Source organism: Microtus pennsylvanicus, chromosome 12, assembly GCF_037038515.1.
Source record: "Microtus pennsylvanicus isolate mMicPen1 chromosome 12, mMicPen1.hap1, whole genome shotgun sequence".
Taxonomy (NCBI): Eukaryota; Metazoa; Chordata; class Mammalia; order Rodentia; family Cricetidae; genus Microtus; species Microtus pennsylvanicus.
Window position 1 is genome coordinate 33,836,433 of NC_134590.1, and position 20,130 is coordinate 33,856,562.

General features: G+C 40.4%; 1 protein-coding gene across 4 annotated transcripts in view; it reads right to left on the reverse strand.

Moving 5' to 3' along the window:
* Positions 1 to 19,262, reverse strand: part of Slc30a9 (solute carrier family 30 member 9) — a 55,849-nt gene extending 36,587 nt beyond the window's left edge. For all 4 annotated transcript variants that reach the window (XM_075943232.1, XM_075943231.1, XM_075943230.1 and 1 more), the window contains exons 1-2: positions 19,009 to 19,262; positions 11,379 to 11,546 (exon numbers count right to left, since the gene is read on the reverse strand). In XM_075943232.1, the coding sequence (XP_075799347.1) occupies positions 11,379 to 11,546; positions 19,009 to 19,111 (271 nt within the window). In that variant the 5' untranslated portion in view covers positions 19,112 to 19,262. The remainder of the gene's footprint in view (positions 1 to 11,378; positions 11,547 to 19,008) is intronic.
* Positions 19,263 to 20,130: the final 868 nt, after the last annotated feature.

Genomic DNA, 20,130 nt, shown 5'->3' on the forward strand with positions numbered 1-20,130 from the left:
AAGGGAAAAAAATTAGCAAATTAAAATTCAGAAAATCTAGTCAATAAAATATTCTATAAAACAAAAAAAGAGGCCGGGAAGTGGTGGCGCACGCCTTTAATCCCAGCACTCAGAAGGCAGAGGCAGGTGGCGGCTATCTTGTGAATTTGAGGCCAGCCTGGTCTACAGAGTGAGTTCCAGGACATCCACGACTGTTTCACAGAGAAACCCTGTCTCAAAACAAAACAACAACAACAACAAAACAAAAAATTGGTGGGGGGGGGGGGGGTGGACTGGAGAGGTGGCTCAGCAACAAAGAGAACTTGCTGCTCTTCAGAGTCTGGTGCCCAGCACATGGGTGGGTGGCTCACAAATACCTGTAGCTCCAGCATCAGACAGAGGATATGCTACCCTCTTCTGGTCCCCACAGGCACCTGTACATACATAGACACAAATGGAACAATACATCTTTTTCAAAGGAAGAAGAAAAAGTCTCAAATTGGGAGAAATTATTTCCAACAAATAGAGCCACAGAGCATTAGTATCAATAATACTTTACAACTTCCTCCAGGGGCTGGAGAGATAGCTTAAAGGTTAAGAGCTCTAGCTGCTCTTCCAGAGGTTGTGAGTTCAATTCCCAGTAACCACAGGGTAGCTCACAGCCATCTTTAGTGGGATCTAATGCCCTCTTCTGGCTTGTGTATACATAATAAATAAATAAATATTGAAAAACAAAAAAAACTTCCTCCAGATCAATAAGAAAAAGTTCATTAAAATAAGCATTAGAACAAATATGATAGAAAAACAATTATACATTGCCATTAGATGTATGAAAAGGTGATTACTTCATTAACTGAATCTAAATTAAACCAAAGAATTCCAGTTTACAACCATTACACTATGGAAAATGAAAAGCCATAACACCCAAGTTTGGTGGCCATGTGAAAGAATGGGAATATGGCTGCTGGTGGGAACAGGCACAAGTATCAATCAAAACTATAACCCAGTAATTTTTCCAGGTAAATAAGAGCAAAAATATCCTTGTACAAGGGCAACAGAAGAGAGGAATGTGACATTCACAACAATATTCTGTTTTAAAAACTACAAAAACCAAATTCCCACCAGTAAAATAACAAACAACGAATGTTATATTCATTGGCCATTTTGTATATAGTGGTGACAATCATAATAATGGCTATCTTTCCTTAAGCCCTCACTGTGAGCCAAACACTACTGTATCAATGCTGTTAATTCACACAACAAATAGCCCTCAATAGTATGTGCTATAATTATAATTATGAGCTATAAATTATTTGAAAATATCAAATCCACGAATACAATGATAGTTAGGATAAATCTAGCAAAAAAAAAACGATGAAAACACAAACAAAACTTCAAAGAATACATGTAAACTAACATAACAAAGTTCAAAAACAGAAAAAACTAAGTAATTTAGAATACACAGATATGCTATTCATTTCACCTCCCCTTTCCAAGAGTTATTAATTATGTGATGTGTGTATGCCTGTGTGAGTTCATGCACACTGTATGCATGCAGGAGCCTGTGGAAGCCAGAAGAGGGCTTCAGATGCCCTGGAACTAGAGTTAAGGCTGTGAAGCGGTGCTGATACTGAACCTGAGTCCTGAAAGCAGCAAGTAGTCTTAACCACGAGCTATATCTCCAGCACCCTCTCATCTCGCTTTTTTTTAAAAATCCAAGGTACTGGGGGCTGGAGAGATGGCTCAGTGGTTAAGAGCACTGGCTGCTCTTCTAGAGATCCTGAGTTCAATTCCCAGCAACCACATGGTGGCTCACAGCCATCTGTAATGAGATCTGGCGCCTCTTCTGGCGTGCGGGCATGCATGCAGGCAGATTGTTGTATACATAATAAATAAATAAATCTTAAAAAAAAAAACCAAGGTACTAAGGCTGAAAACGTCAGGAAAATGACACACAGCAAATGCAAATTAGAGACGATGCTATCAAGAAGTTCTTAGGTTGATTAGCAAATTCCAAGATTCTAATTTTATTTTCTAACTTTAAAATAAATATTACAATGTACATATATATAATATATTTAGCATATATATTTAAAGATTATATTTAAATAATTGTTTAATGTATAAAATATGCATAATTTAATAATATATTGTTAAAGATAAAGCATCTATAAATGTATAAATATAAAATATATTTTGCAATAAAAACCTCATTCACACTTAAAACTTCATTCAATAAGAGGATTCCATATTTTATTATAGCTTGATTGCAGACAATATCTACTCAGCATTCAACTCGTGTCAAGCATTATTCTATGTACTTATGTGACCTATTCTACTTAGTTCCCACAAAATCATTTTGGTATAGGTATTCTTACAAAGAAACTGAAGCAGAGAGAGGTTATAATATTTCCCAAAGTCACACCACTACCATTTCCTTTTTTATGAGCAAAGAGATTCCAAGCAAAGGAGTCCTATAACTGCAGAGCTGATATTTTGGACATAGAAACAGTCAGGATCGAACCTAAGACATTCCTATTGGTGTGATGTGTTCTGTTAACCATTTTCCTAGACTACCTTCATGTTTACAACAATATCCGATACATAAGCAGGCATCTTTTACATTGGGGCAAAACAGAAGGGGCTCACGGTGCATGCTGAGTAACTAGTGACCTGTAAACCATGGAAACCTCTTGAACACTTTCTGTGGGAGAATGAGGATGGGCAATGGAAGAGGCAAGCAGAGACAGAATCCCATCTGGGTTTTCAGTAGAAGCTGAGGGGGAACAGAATCAAGGAAGGGAAAATTGCTGGTATAGTTAGAAGATAAATCACAAGAACAAGTGCTGAAGCAGATGAGAGAGAGAGGAGAGCAGAATACAAAGAAAGTCTGTGTTTCCACCTCTTTGCAACAAGCTCGCATTTAAATGATATGCCTCTGCATTAAATACAACCATCTGATTGCTGTGTTTCTTACTGTCTTTTTTTCCTTTGCTTTTATTTTTTATTTCATATTTCCTGCCATCTGTTAAGAGTCAATTGATTTTCCATATGTTCCTTCCATCCCACCCTCCAACTGTTGGTTTGGAAATTATAAACTTATATTTATACTCTTTAATTTAGTATACATAGAATATTTCCTGTAACTCTTTCAGCCATCTGCAAAGTCAGTAAATATTTCCAATCCTCTAGAACAAAAGAAACCTTACATACCACCCTAGAGTCAAGTTTTAGTATCAAATACTAAAAGAACATTTGCTATTTCTATTATTAATACTTAATTTTATCAACATAATTTAGCCATTTCTTATTCTTAACTATCTTTTCTGTATTCTTATATCCCTGAGTTTATTTTGTAACTTAGGGAAATATTTAACTTAATGATGTCTTCTTTAACTCTGAGTGAAATGGCTGTAATATCCACCTTCATGTTTAATAACAAGCTTATTTTCACCTTTAAATCGGCAGGAAACTGCAGAGTAATGTTTAGTTTTCCTCTCATGATCTCAAAGCTATCACTACCGATGAGTGTTCCTCTGGTTTTCTGCGTACTGTCGATATATAAAATGATTATTTCAAATGAGCAACAACTAGACTCACAACATCCTGGATTCTCTGTTGGGCAGCTCTTAGGCTGAATTGTTGCTTGATCTTGCTTTTTTTTTTTTTGGTTTATTCTGGTTTCTCTACATAAGATGTCTCCATAGATTCTCTTTATAATCCTGCTCAACAGTCCAAATGTACTTGTTGCAGGATATTCGATCACATTGCAAACCCTGAGTTTGCGTTTGTGTTAATTAAATAAAATCAACCTTGGTTCAGGGGTGGAACCAGGACTAGAACTAGTTGACTAGAAATAGCTAGAGTCTGGAGGAGCCAGGGATATGAAGAGACACACAGGAAGAAGAGGGTGGGACTTGGAGTCCCATGCTTCTTTTTAGTTTCAGGCGAGTGGTGTGATGTGTCTCTTGCTGGATCTCCAGCCAAAAAAGGAAAGTCATGGTTCTTCTCGGCTTCTCTGACCTAGCCGGTTTTCACCCCAGTAGCTAACTCCCAAATCTTTAGTGATAAATAGAATAAAGAAGACTTAGTTAAAACCTACACATTATGGCCATGGCAAGGTCAGGGTTGTGGGACCAGAAGTCCCTTCAGGCTGCAGCCTGAGTAGCAGGTAGGTCGCTGATGGCGGGGCTGTGGGGCAGCAAGCAGATGGTAATTAAAATATCAGTAGACTTATGTGCAGCCATGAAGCTGACAGAAAAATATCATTTGGTACCACATGTGGAGGCCACATATATCCACCATAGAGCCTGAGAAAGCCAAAATAAAAAAGTTCCAAATATGGAGCCAGACATGGATTCCTGGTAAATGCAATCTCTCAGGCAGTGACAGCATTTGCCTTGTACAGACGCATGGCTCCTTTAAGAGACCCTGCTAGCAGCTGAGCACTTGAGAAGCTGGCCTGCTACTTGGCATTAGGTAAAAAGCCTGTAGTGGACCTACCAACTTCACAGAGCTGGGGCCAGTAAACAGGGCTCGGCTCTCACAGGTCAGACGGTGGCTGCAGCCCAGAATTAGTGGGGTAGCCTGCTAGACCCATCCCATGGGGTAGAGGGGGGTAGAGCCAGCCGCCAGCACCATGTGCACCACGTGCACTGCAGATGGGCTGGCCATTTAAGGTTTGGCTCACACAGTCAGAGAAAATCTGCAGGCAAAAAGTCAGGTCCATACCAGGAAAAAACAAAAAAAAAAACAAAAAACAAACTCTGAATAGGTACAGTATACTTGAAAATGTGTTTAGATGCTGAAGAAAAGAAAATGGGTATGGACAATTATAGAAATATAAAGTTTTAAAATAACACAGTACAGTCTTTGAAGAAAGAGTAAAGTAATGTAAAACTAAGCCATGTGAGGATGGGAAATACACAGGGCATCTGGATTTTGTATGGTGCTTGGTTGACTTATGTTTTTGAATGATAATGAGAGAAGGGCAAATGCTGCTGAGAGACACTGGATTGTAGGAAAAAACTGCTAAATTAAACCAGCCTATATATTTTGAGGATGACTTAACTTCAGAGTGGAGTCAGAAATGTGTTGGATTGGGGCAGAGATGATGCCCTTTTTTTTTCTCCCACTGGAAATGAAAGTTATGTATTTCTTCAACATTAATAAAGACCAGATTTGATTTGGGGAGACCTCCTGAAAATTGTGGCTGCAGACATGAAGGAAGAAACCAAGAAAAACTACAAGAGGAGATACATGCTGATCCCTCTATATAGGAACAGTTCTGAGACTAAATGAAACATGAAAAATCTTGTTGGCTACAGAGTCCTCAAGAATTATTATATATGCCATCCTTTCATATAGCATGAATGAAGATTTATATTACAGTTTGGATATATAGGCCAAACGACTTATAAAGTTGACAGATGTCTTTAGCCTGTTCAAATAGAAAATAGAAAATCATCTTTAGTTGATTTGTGCATACTGCACATTCCAAAGTTGTATTTATACAGATACAGAAGTTTGTTGCATTTTCAGAAATAAAAAAAAAAAACAGACACCAATGAAGACAAGTAGCCCAGGTGACCAAGCCTCTAAGAACACCTCTGTTGCAGTCTCCTCAAAAATCTGTATCCTGAACAACTTTGAAGAAGCTAGCTGAGACAGTTTAGCCTCACAGACTACTCTAGCCAGGACTTCAGGTAAGCTTTGCACTTTCCCATCACACAGAGACTGAACAAAAAATAATAAGCTAGGTCTTTCAGGACTTAACCATTACCCCAATTTTCTCAGGATCCACTGAAGATGTCACCGGCCCCAGACAACAGGAAGTAATTTTAAGAACATGGCCTCCACATTCCCAAGAGGTGGGGTGGGTGGTTTTTGGTCATTTGGTAGATTATGGATGTCTGTCATTGTTTGGGGAGGGGAGCTGGTTCCAAGTTGTTACTGGCCATGGTCAGGGGAAAACTACACAAATGAAGTTAGATTCAGGGATCTCGTTCTGAAAAAAAAAATGGGGAGGATATAGGAATGACAATCTACTTAACTAAAAAGCAGCTACTAGTTTTATTTACATTGGTATGGATTTTTGTACACCCGTACAAATTTAAGATTATTTTTATTTTAACATATTGTATATATGTTTCTACTCTTGTTTAAGGTACTTTACCTATGAAGTTCATTTTAAAATGTAATGTTAAGTTCTAGTCCTTGAAAGCTATTATTACAAACTATTTAGGATAATTAAGAAATGCAGGTTAGTAGTTAGTCATTTATAACAATCAAACTTTTAGTCATGTTAGGTATGTTTTCAAGGTCCAACAGATATACTTTAGATAGATAGGTGGTCTTAAAACACTTCAGAGACCGACAGAATGTGACATTTAAGATGTTTTAATAACACAAGACTTTTCATGACAATGAGATATGTCTACTCCTGGCAATGTCAATCTACTTCAAAGAAGATGATGGGCATTGAAGAACCTTCATGTGAAATTTGCTTTTATTGTGGCAAAGTCAGTCACTGGATAAGAGACTGCCCTTGACTCAGCTGCTGACAACATGCTGTCCAAATGGGATAAGCAGGACAGAAAAGAAGGTGACTGCCAAACTTTGCCAAGACAAGATAGGACAGTCCTTCAAAATTCCTGTTTCAAAGAAAAACCTGTCAGATATTCTAGACCTATAGACCAAAGATGGATGCCCTAATACTGCAGAGAACCTTGGATGACTGTCAAGGCAGCCATTTGTCTCTGTCATTTCTATCGCTTAAGAAGCTGCTTGCTCTGCACTTCCTGTTTACTCAGGTAAAAATTTATCCTCCTTGGGTCTCTGATGGGAATTGAATGCTACATAGTTATACCATCTTCTTTGTTACCAAATTCAGAAAAGAAAATTACAAAAAGAGATGCAAAGTTTATAGGGTTGAGAGACACAAAAGCTTAAGTTATCTAAGAAAATGTTATTTTTAGGCTAGCAGTACAAGTGTGTGGTGTACGTGCACATCTTAATGTGACTGTAGCAGGCACAAGAATAGACATGCACCATGTGGGGGTCAGAGGACAACTTCCACCCTCTGCTGTTTGCTACTGCATGTGCCGCAAGCTGGTCCATGAGCTGGGATTTTCCCATCTCCACCTCCCACTTTTCTGTAGGCATGCTAGGATCATACATGCTCTACTGCATCATCTTAGGTGGGTTCTGGGGATCTGAACCCAGTCCTCGGGAAACACTTTATCCTCTGATCAATTTTCTCAGCCCCCCATTATCTCTATAAATTACTTCTTTTCCTGTCTTCTCACTCTTAAATGACTATGAAATATTAGCTAGAGCTTCATTCTGTTTTATTTTGTATGAGACAACATCTAATCCAGAGAAGTACAGGCTGGTCTCAGACTACAGCAATTCTGCCTAAACTAAAATATGTCAAAAGCTTCAGAAACACCACTTAACCCCCACAATGATCATTTAACCAAAGCACATAAGTTGCTCTCAAATGGAAACTTGTGACTATTCTCATTAAGAACTGTCTAGATGTTACTATATATATAATGCTATGAAGCACAAACAAGGAGGTTAGCAAATGGCTCAAACACATGCATGAATACTTATTTTATGAACCACAACCATCTTAATAAACTCACACTACTTGCTGGTATAGAATCTTCATAATTTCCACAAATAATCAGATATTCTACTCATGAATACCTCTAGACATTTGTTTTAAGCTCAAATTCTGGCTGTTTGCCACACATCTGCTGTCATTAGTAAAATTGAAACTAATTTTACTAAAATTCAAACCATCTGAATGCTCCTTAAAAATTTAAGGATGTCTTAGCAAGCCTCTGCTCCTTAATGAGCTGCTCCTGACTTCACCATGTGATTTGAATTATTCAAAAGTCAATCTAAAACTCTTAAGTATATAAATTATCTTTCAATCAAGCAATTACTTGGTATCTATCTGATAGCTAACAAGGTCTAATTTGGCTTAGGCAAATCTTGAAAAAGAGCCCAAAATAAAACTGTCAATAAACAATGTATTTCTACTATAAGACAATTAAACTCAAATTTTTATTAGTCCTCAGAGAAAAAAGAAACAAACTCATGGATGTCAATTTTAAAGATCCTATATAGTGGAACCAATATTTAATATATTTGTCTGAGTTTATGTTTACCTAAGAAAACCACTATCTAATATATTTGCCCTTATATGTCATCTCATCAACTGTTCTTTCCTTTACTGGGTTTTAATAATAAGCATGCTGAATTCTGAACTTAGAGACTCATTACACTTTTTATTCCTTCAACTAGTAATACCCAACTCTTTAAAAATTCAATCAATTAATTTTGTGTGTCTATATGTGCATATATGTGAGTTATGTAACCCATGTGTGCTATGACATGTGTGTGGAGGTCAAAGGATTTACTAGAAAGGCTCACAGGCTGTATTTCATCTAGTCCAACACTGGCTGACTGTCACCACCAGAAGGATGAAGAATCCATTAACTGTTTGGTCCATGTGGCCGGAAGCCCAGTCTCAGCTAGTCTTTAGTATACACTGGAATCTGAAGAAGTAGCCAGTGAAGGGATGGACTTGCCTCCTTCTTCCATGTCCTTTACATATGCTGCCAGCAGAAGGTGTGGCCCAGATTAAAGGTGGGTGGATTTTTCCACCTCAAAAGATTTGGAATAATGGTGTATCTTCCAATATACCACAATGGTGGCATAAACCTTTAATCCCAGCACTTAGGAGGCAGAGGAAGGCAGATATCCAAGTTTGAGACCAGCCTGGTCTACAGAGTGAGTTCCAGGACAGCCAGGGCTATACAGAGAAACCCTGTCTTAAAAACCAATACATACATACATATACACACACATTACATACATACATGCATACATACATATATACATGCATAAAGACGATCTTCCCACCTCAAAGATCCTGATTAGAAGTAGGTCTTCCCACTTCAAATGATTTAATTATAAGAAAAATCTCTCCCAGGCATACTCAGCCATTTGGGTTTTAGTTAATTTCAAATGTAGTCAAGTTGACAACCAAGAATAACCATCACAATGGGGCACTTTGAGAGGGAAGATAGTGAATTTTTTATTTGAGTAAATTTTGTTCTGTGGATAAAGGGAAGTCAAGGGGAAGCTCTAAAAGAAAGTGAAACAATCTATTGTTTAAGGACCATGCTGGCCATATGGAAAATCAATACAGAAGCAAAGAGGAGAAGCAGCCTGCTATGGTTTGAATAAGAATGCCCAGCATGGGCTCACAGATTTGAATGCTTGGAAAGGATTAGGACTGGGGCTAGAGAGAGAGCTCAGTGGTTAAGAACACTGGCTGCTCTTCCAGAGGACCCAGGTGCAACTCCCAGCACCCACATGGCAGCTCACAAGTGTCTGTAACTCCTAATCCAGGGGATCCAATACTCTCTCTCATACAGACATACCTGCAGGCAAACACCAATCAACGATCATAAAATAACAGACAGAAAAAAATCCCTGTCATTAATATAGCTAATTCCTTGCTTGCATTATTGTTTCAGGTTCCCTCCTTTGCGATCTGTTTGCTATTTTGCAACAAGCCATCCTCCAAAATTTTAAAAACAGATCCAGCCTCTGTTCAGGCCTTCTCACAGACTGACAGACACCCTACTGGGACCACCTGTGACACCCCACCCCCACCCTGAGCATTTGCCAATGGCATGACATCTTACCTGACAGGTGCCCCCCCTCCCTCCTTCTTTCCTTCCTTCCTTCAGGTTTCACTGCAGCTTTGGAACCTGTCCTGGAACTAGCCTCTCTTAGACCAGGCTAGCCTCAAACTCAAAGAGATCCGCCTGCCTCTGCCTCCCAAGTGCCGGGATTAAAGGCGTGCGCCACTGCCGCCTGGCTCAGGTGCCATATCTTGTTCCTCACCCAGTTCTTCCTCCCAGTTCTCTGTCTAGGAAGCAGAGAGTCTAGCTGCAGGCTCTTTGCTGTGAGTTTATGGCCAGTCTGGAATATGTAATCTTGTCTCAAAATAAAGAGTATTAAAAATATAAATAAAATAATAAAGCTGATGTGCTTATGAAATGCTCAGTGAACAAAAGCACTTTTTACACAACTTTGGAGAGTAGGTTTGATCCTCCACACTCATAGGAAGGTAGAAGCATCAACTTCACAAAGTTGTCCTCTGAGCTCCAGATGTGCACATACACACGCGCGCACACACACACACACACACATATACACACGCGCGCGCGCACGCGCACGCGCACACACACACACACACACACACTAATAATAATTTTGTTAAAGGCTGGGGTAGCTCAATAGTAGAGTATTTGTCTCTTGTGTGAGTTCAATCACCAGAACAGAAAAAAAGGAACAAACAAAAACAACAAAACACCAATGTATGTTTTATAGAATTGAATGGATATAAAATATTAGGCAATAAATAGCACATCCATTGGGAACAGGTTGTCAAGAGTTAGGTATTCTAAGGTCTTTGCATTTCCCAAGTGAACTTAAACATTGATTATCTTTAGTCTTCGAAGTAATAATAGAATATACAACTTCTATATAAAATTGGAAATTATAGATATTATTTTATTTTATTTTAGTTTTGGTTTTTCTTTAGACAGGGCTCCTCTGTGTAGCTTTGACCCTGTCCTGGAACTCACTCTGTAGACCAGGCTGACCTTGAACTCACAGAGATCCACCTGCTTCTGACTTCTGAGTGCTGAGATTAAAGGTGTGCATCACCACTGCCTGGCGTATAAATGCTATTTTTAAAAAGATTTTTAAAGCAGGCTATAAATCTATACATATATAAGTCCTGTCTCAAAAAATCAAAAATACACATTGTTTTCAAATACATGAGGGCCACTTAAAAAAACTATTCAGATAAACCAAAACTAGGCAATAAACGTCATGCCTTAATCAGAGACCAAATGTTGTGACAAAATAATAAAACACAAAGCCCTAGCAAGTTTTAAAAGTAAGGAAACACCACTAGAAGTAAAAAAGAACCACATATGCAACATAACAGAGTAACAAACATTATAAGTTTATGCAATAAACTGGTGTGTGTATGTGTGTGTGTGTGTGTGTGTGTGTGTGTGTGTGTGTGTGTGCGCGTGCGCACGCCTGCACTGTGCTTGTTTGTATATGTGAGTGCAGGTACTTGTGTGGCCCAAGTGTATGTGGAGGTCAAGATCACCTCAGGAATTGGTCCTCACCTTCCACTTCAGAATATTTTTGTTTGCTGCAGCTCTCCACCCCCGCCCTCAAACACACACCAGTCCCGATAGTTTTACAAGTAAGTTCTATTATTCAGAAGCCAATAACTTTATACTCTTCCAATACAGAGGAAATTTCAAAGCTTTCAGCAAGTGGACACAAACCTGTTTCCTTAGGTGCTGGGGGTTTTCCTGCTCTTGGAGCTTGTGATCCCTGCCCTCCTTTGTGGACGTCTGTAGAGTACAACTTGACTCTCCTCAGAGTACAAGCATGTGGTTGACTGTTGGGAACCATGTACGTAAAGCTTCCAAATGTCATTAAATTCTTCCATCCTAAGAGGAAAAAAAATCACTTTACTTTCAAAACAACTCTCAAATATACAATTAACAAAAGTTTGACTTGAGATATTTCCTTAGTAATATAAGAATCAAGTATTTCAACTTTTTCCTATTAATATTTGATTTAGAAACTTCAATATAGACATATATGTACATATTATACATATATACACAATATACTATATATACATATATATATATACACACACACACATATAAACAAGCAAAACACTCATACTCAATTATTCCAAAAGGTACATAACAGATACTCTCTTATTTTGTATTCTGGCTGCATTAAAAAAAAAAACTGGCATAATATAATGAATAGCAGACTCTGGGTAAGGGATAGTCATGAGGGCTTCCTGCTCAAAATTATCCCATGTCTTCTTTCTGTGAGCTGGAGATTTAGTCCTTTCATATCATAATCAATAAATGAACATTAGGGAGTCCTGTTGTCTCTGACTTTTAATCAGATAATTAGATCACCATTTGGTGAATGCCCCAGCACATGAGAATTTTCACTGAGAGAAGAACAGAAGATACAAAGCCCTTGAGATGCTGCATCTTGGTTGACAGTGGCTTTAAAGAGACTCCACCATTTTAGTCAGGTGACAAAAAAGTGAACATCCACTCTCCTGACCTTCCCTTTTATGTATTACTGTGTATACTCTGAATTCCAGGTGTTCAAAGAACTCAAGAACTATTTAGATAAAATGTATGATTTTGAAGATTTTACAGGAATCCAACCATGTCATCAGACATAATCCAGTTTTTACAATGGTTAGCATTGAGTGGGCACTGGAGAGCTGACACGTGGGTGGAGGACACAGCTCAGACAGGACCAGGGGGGAGAGCAGTACAATGTCTAACTGAAGAGCTGACACGTGGGTGGAGGACACAGCTCAGACAGGACCAGGGAGGAGAGCAGTACAATGTCTAACTGAAGAGCTGACACGTGGGTGGAGGACACAGCTCAGACAGGACCAGGGAGGAGAGCAGTACAATGTCTAACTGAAGAGCTGACACGTGGGTGGAGGACACAGCTCAGACAGGACCTTACCTTCTTCAGCACCAGGGGGAGAGCAGTACAATGTCTAACTGAAGAGCTGACACTTGGGTGGAGAACACAGCTCAGAGACAGAACCTTACCTTCTTTCAGCACCAGGGGGGAGAGCAGTACAATGTCTAATTGTTGAAAACTCATTTTTCTAAAACAGTGATTTTGGGGGAAACTCCCTGGTGTCAATGTATTCTTTTGTCTATTTGGCAAATTGATCAAGTACAACATGGTCTTGGTTATATGCATCTATTTCTAAAAGCTGAGTGACAAAAACCTATACATGTAACCTATCAAAAACATCTTCTTCACTGTGGCCACTGGTATTCTTAGGGCAGATTAGGAAGGGGAATTAAGGGCATATGTGAGAAAGGAGCAGTGGTGCACACCATTTATCTCAATACTTGGAGAGCCAAAGGCAGGTGGATCTCTTGTGAGTCAGAGGTCAGCCTGGTCTACACACCAAATTCGAGGCCAGCCAAGGCTGCCTGGTGAGAACCTGCCATAATAAAATAATAATAGCAATGATGATGATGATGATAATAATAATAATAATATAACGAGAAGGGATGGAAAGAAAATAAACAAAATATACCTTGGATCTAGTTTGCCTTTCCTGCTGACTGAGAATCCAAATATAAATTTCAGCACAACTGATAATCAAATTTGCCTGTAGTGATAATTTGTATTTTTCTAAAAAGCATCTCAAATTTCCTAAGCTTATTTAGGGCCAAATGTTTGTAACTCAAGGTTTAGCACACTTCTTATCCCTAAATATAAACAATGAATCTCAAAAGTCAGAGACAGGGTAGGGATGGAGGTAGACGAGATGGCTCAACGGAGAGTGTTATCTTCTGACCTCCACAAGTGTGCTATGATATGTGTGCTCTTATACCCCCAAACACACATCAGACACAGTCACCCACAATAATCAATAATTCTCTAAAAAAGAGAAAGTCCTTGGCCAGTTGTCACAAACATGGCTTTTCCATTTCTGTGAACAGACCCATACTGTGCCTGAGATCTCCTTTAAACATTTTTAAAGCCATACAACTGGTTATTTTTTCTATTTGCATTCTTTAAATATTGAATAAACTAAGTTGTTTGTCTGAATTTCTGCCCTGGTAGTTTTCAGTCTGAACTTTACTGACTGAATTCCCAGGATGCTGTTTAGCCTATTCCATGTCCCACAAGTCAGAGTGTGTGTGGCAGCTTTTTCTGAATTCAGTCTGAATTCTACAGAAGGTACTCTGTAGAATACCTTCACCCAGGAAAGTTCCCCCTCTGGTTACTCAGTAGCACCATTTAAGGCAGGCCCAGTGCTTCATTCTTCCTTCCCTCTTCTGCACCATTTCTCAAAATGCTAAGAGCACCACCTAGGATGTCGCAGAGATGGCCTGGTTTTAGTTTGCACATTTCATTACAATTCCAGATTTCAGTATGATGTGCTGTACATTTCAATCCATTTCAGTCACAGTGTTAAGTAATGCTCAAATGCTCTTATTTCTGGCCAGTAGAGGTCTCTCAAATTCGAACACTATAGGGTTATCTTAGCTTCCTTGCTAGCTGTTTGGAAACAGACTTAGTTTTTAATTTCAATAAAATGCCAGGTATTAACAGCTTTCAGTATACCTTTGCCACTAATACACAGCTGAAAACTGCTTATAGGGCAAAACTACACAGGTACACATCTGACTCAATAAAACCAATATAAAATCTAACACAGCAGCAAAAAGCATAATCAATCATTGTGGGATGAACCGCTGAATACATTAATTCCAGCTGGCAGAAATATAGTAAAACATATTTCCTAATCCTAACTCCCTTTCAAGGTGATATCTAAAATTAGTTACATATGAACGTCAGTCTTTAGTCTGGCACTTACTGTTCTACCTGAAGAGTCTTCTCGCTGCTGCTTACCTAAGGACGTTCTGATCTACGTTGTCAAACTGCTGGGATCTTACTGGTTTAGTCACAACAACCAGGGACCTAGTTACAAGGCTCTGCTTTTATTTTACTGCTACTGCTTCTGTGGCTCCTAACAGTAGCAGCAGCCACTGCTACTGTTCACTGCTTGCTGTCTCCAATCTAGTTTGTCATCTACTACTTATTTCATTGGCTTTCACTTTGAGACTAAGAAAAATATATACTATTTTCCTCCCCGCAAACTGACAATTCAGTCTATTATGTGTGTTGCATCTGCAAAAAAAATCAACAAAAAGACATCTTGTAGTTTGGCTAGCTAATTTTAGGGCTTGAGTCAAAGTTGTAGTCTATGTTCCACACATCAGTCCCCTTACCTAAAAGACAATTTCAGTAGTTTATTCCTTCCAAATTCTAAAGCACTGACATATTAAAAACTCAAAATTGCATGGCTGGAGAGATGGCTCAATGGTTACAAATGCTGGCTGTTCTTCCAAAGGATCTGGGTTCAGTTTCCAGTACTGACATGATTGCTCCGTAAGAAGCATCTCCATCTACAGAAGAAAATAAACTACAGGATACAGCAACGGCACTTGAGATACTTAGGCCATGTTGTGAGAATGAATGACAGCAGATACGAGGAGATAGCACTGCTTGGAGGAGTGCACCGCTGAACAGACAGCATACAGGAAGACTGTGGAACCTTGGCTATGACAGTAACACAAGCTTCTAGGACTGCCCAGGATAGGAACAGCTGGAGAACCACCATAAACGGACTGCCCACTCATGTTTAAGTATTGCCAGGGCGTAAATGATAAAATGATGATGACACGGTAGCTCACAACCAACTCTAACTCCACCAAGAGAACCCAACACCCTTGTCTGGCATCCTCAGGAACGAGGTATACATGTAGGCAAAACATGCACACACATAAAATAAATAACTTTAAAAAAAAAGTAAGCAATTGGGCTGTCTGACAGTTGAACTGATAAAATGTTTGCCTTATAAGCATGGGAACCTGAGTTCAGTCACCAGTACACACATAAAACGCTGGGCATCCGCTGGAGAGGCAGATAGAAGAGAATCCCCAGGACGCTCTGCCAGTCTGTTACATGCTGAGCTCCAGGCCATGAGAGAGCTTTTCTAAAACAACAAGCAAACCAACAGAACCCAAGGTGGATGGTAACTGAAGAATGATAACCAAGGCTGTTCTTTGGCCTCAACACCTTTACATGAGTCCATACATACACACGTGCGCACACGTGTACACACACACACACACACACAGCCCTAGCTGTCTGGATTAAACTCAAGAGATCCACCTGCCTCTGCCTGGTCTACGTAGTGAGTTCCAGGACAGCCAGAGTTATGCAGAGAGACCTTATCTCAAACAAACAAACAAAAGACCAGTGTACAATAAGAAGAAATAAAAAGCACAAGTATCAGTAAGCGATCTGGAGCTTCATTGAGATCCTAACGGAGACTAGATACAGGGCTCAGTAGTTATGAGCACTTCCAGAGGACCCAGGTTCAATTTCTGGCATTCGCGTGGCAGCTAACAATCTTCTACAGTTCTGATTCCAGGGGATCCAATATTCTCTTTTGGCTTCCATGAGCACTGCACACATAGGATGCACAGAAAACATATAGGCAAAACACTCATACACATAAAAATTTTAAAATAATTTAATTTTTAAAGAGATCTTATTAACAGCACTATCAAGTCTGTGGCAGTCTGTGCGATAGTAACACTCAGGAGCCCCATTTTCCTTGTGTCCTTTCTGGTAGCCAACACGGCAGGAAAACCCTGCCTACTCATCTAGCAAACAAAGGTGTGAGCAAGACAGAGCAGCCCAGCCCAGGAGAATGGGCGTGCTATGCTTTTAACACCTGGTATGAAGAAAGTCACCCCCACACACCTTTTTTTTTAATTTAGTTTTAAAGAAGGCAACAAGGGCAAACACTGACAAGTCCTGCACTACCTCTTGGATCATATCTTTACTGTCTTGCTTATTACTTCTGACATTTGCTAAGAAGAGGTAGAAACAGCCTGCAATCCTAAGACTTGAAGATAGAGACAGGAGGACCACAGTTCTAGGTCAGTCTAAACTAAATGTAGAGAACCTGTCTCAAAAAGAAGGGTGTGTGGGGGGGAGCATTAAAAGCATCTAACATAATGTAAATCCTGTAACTATAAATAAGTTTACAATTTATTAGTATAGTAATGAACTGAAATATACATTTAAATATGCATTTATTCAATGTAAATCATTTTAAGTGCAATTGTTAGGTTACAGGGCACAAACCTCTTCAAGTTCCTTTTACACAGAGAAGAACCTTCTAAAACAATGCTCAATTCTGCGGCCAATCAGTACAAGGGAGTTCCTGCATCTCCAATAAAGGGTATTGGGGCTGAAAAATGGCTCAGCAGCTAAGTACTGCAAATGGTAATAATTCAAACTACTAATGATTCCATGCCCTCTGTTGGCTTCCATGTGCACATAAGCACACATACATAGGGAAAACATCAATGCACATAAAATAAAAATAATTTTAAAATTTTGGCTACTGAACAATGCAAAACGATATTATGTGGCTGGGCTCTTGAATATTGTCCTTTTTTCTTTGCCTTCACAGAGGTTTCTCATCTTTAAAAACTGATATCAGTCAGTGTTTTCCTCTTCTGTTCTTTTTTGTTGTTTTGTTTTTCAAGACAGGGTTTTTTTGTTTTGCTTTGTTTTGTTTTTTCTACAGTCCTGGCTGTCCTGAATCAGACTCTGTAGACCAGGCTGGCCTGGCACTCATGAGATCTGCTTGCCTCTGCTGGGGCTAAAGGCTTGCACCACCATGCCTGGCCTCTCAGTTTATCCTTTAGAAGCCTTAACTAGACAGGTAAACAAACATTCTAGAAGCAGAAAGTAAACTTTATTTCTTCTCAAAGAAAATCATCTGCTTTTAGATACCAGCTCCCTCTCCCAAAACAAAACAAAACAACAAGAACTTCAAATAGTTTTTCTTGTAGCATGCATCTAACTTAAATAGCACACTTTCTCCAAAAGATTTTTAAATTTAACCATAGCTATGACTGCTCTCTAAATACTGTACACGATTTCTACAAAGGTAAATTTTTAGTCTACAAGGGTTTTAAGTATAAAAACATTCAAATTTTTTGTAGTAGTAAACGTCCTAAAGCACTTTGCCAAGTCATGAATGAGATAGGCAATTATTATCTTGTTGCACAGATGAGGGAAAGAGCATAACCTTTTTGGTCTGGTGACAGCTACACAGAGTAAGAATTACAAATTACACTATTTCAACTCGTTTTACCAAGACCGAAAGGGAAGTGTGGACCACATTTAACAGTCACTATTTGAATTTTATTAAGTATGCCAAAGTTTACGTGGGGTTTTAGAATAGAGTATATAAACAGACGATTCATTCTCTTCTTAAGACAATCAGGCATATTGCCAATATGGGAAAACTCCATAGCTACAGTTTTCTGTCACTACCAAAACCACTAAAAACCAGTGCTATTGTAATACATTCATTTGCAATCTCAGGAGCTAGCTTTTATGCTTATTACAAATAAGATATGAATATATTCTGCTTTATTTGCACAACACAGGAGTCTGGTACCACTTTTACCACTCAAAAGCCCGAATGGCGACAGCTTTTGACTTCCACTTAAGTTTTTGAAGCCTGAATTTTGAGAAACGTTTCTGTAAACGCTCTTTGCAACTCCCAAAGATCTGGGGGATCGGGTGAGCAATGGATTTGGTCCTGCGCTCTTCCTTCTGGGCTCTGCTATGAGTCCTCTATGTCATGCCAAGCTATGGCAACGAGGGAGATGAACAGAATAGGACTTACATGTTTAATGTTATTTCAGAAATTCTCGAGCAAATTAAATTTGACTGAGAAAGAAACGCTGAAGATCAAAACTCAATCATTGCCACCCCATAGAGGGGTTATATACTGTTTCAGGAGACATTTTCACCAAAAAGATTATTCAATGAAACTGCAAAGTTTTGGGGGGGGGGGCGGGGAGGGGTTCCGGTCACCAAACTAGGCTCATCCGATAACTATGAGATGCCCACACCTTAAGATCCGTATGTGACATCCACTTTGATTTAGGGAGACTTAAGGAAAACGAGTAGGCACTATAAAGAAAACAACAACGCAGGAGTAGCTCAGTCCAACTAAGAGGCAGGTAAAATTGCGGCGGCAAACTCAAGGGACCCTCCAAGTTGCTGGAATCCACCATTTCCCACGGCCTTTGGGTCACCGAGGGTCACTGCGATAGACGCTAAGCCCTCCGGTCCGGTGGTCCGCCTAGGGGTGTCCCCACGCCCGCTGGCCCCCGCGGGGACTCTGCAGCCGCTGCTCGTGGGGACGCCTGCGGGGACCGTGCGAGACCGGCGGGGAAGGACAAGCTGGTCAACTGCCGAGGCCAGCAGCGGCCTCCGCCGGTCACTCACCCTGGCTGCGGCCGCGGGCCACTGCCCGGCCGCCACCGAGCCTGCACAGCGTCGCCCAGCTGCACCTGTGCGCCGCGACGGCGGCGGCCAAGCCCGGAAACATCCTGGCGGGGCAGAGGCCCCCACTCGGACACCACCTCCTGCCTCCGAGCCGCCGGCCGCGCCAACTGACTCCATAGACTGGACCCCAGCGGACACGGCTGTGTGCGCCGCCACCGGCGGCCTCGGCGACCCGGAAGTCGGGGCGGTGTGACGTGAGGGCGGAAGCGACGCAGTACGCCGAGCAGGGGGCGGGCGAGCGGCCCGTGGCGGAGACTGGGTGTACTCGGTGTGCTTGATCGCCAGCGGGAGGCATGTGGAAGTGCACGTCGCGTTGTTTGAGGGATGAACAGTCTCCCGAAGGGCTGCCTGGCTCCGCGGGGTGGGACGTGGGAGGCGAAGGCAGGACTTAAACCTGTCGTCCCCCCCCACCCCGTGCTCTTTGAACCCTCGGCACCACGCTGTCCGTCACCCCATATTCTCGACAGTGGTACACTAAATTAGACGCGTACGTGAAATTAAAGATATTTTACATGTTCATCATACTATGTGTACATGAAGATGGAGCAATTTTGAAACAGCCTAGTCCCAGAGAGAAAGAAATTTGAGCACCCTTCGCCTGTTTCAACTATTTCCATGCCAGGTTCATTCGGGTCTTAACTTAAACCTAAGAGACCTTCTTTGACCGCCGTAACTATAATTAACATAGTTATTATTCTCTAAGTCGTCCTTGCATGCTTTTCTTCAAAATACTACTATTGAAGCCGGGGGTGGTACACGCCTTTAATTCCAGCAACCGGGAGTCAGAGTCAGGCAGGTGAATCTCTTTCGAGTTGGGGACCAGGGTTTCTTTGTGTAACAGCCCTGGCTGTCCTAGAACTCTCTGTAGACCAGGCCGGTGTTGACAACTATTATGTCAGACAGACAAAAGAAGAAGTGGAAAATGATGAAGTGTCATTTCATGATTCTCATACACCGTAATTCCTGCGAGGCTTTGCCATCGAAGTTCCAGCATGTATCAGACAATTCAAATACCAAGCTTGCTGTCCTTGGCTTCATCCTGTTTAGTTCTGGGACAATGAT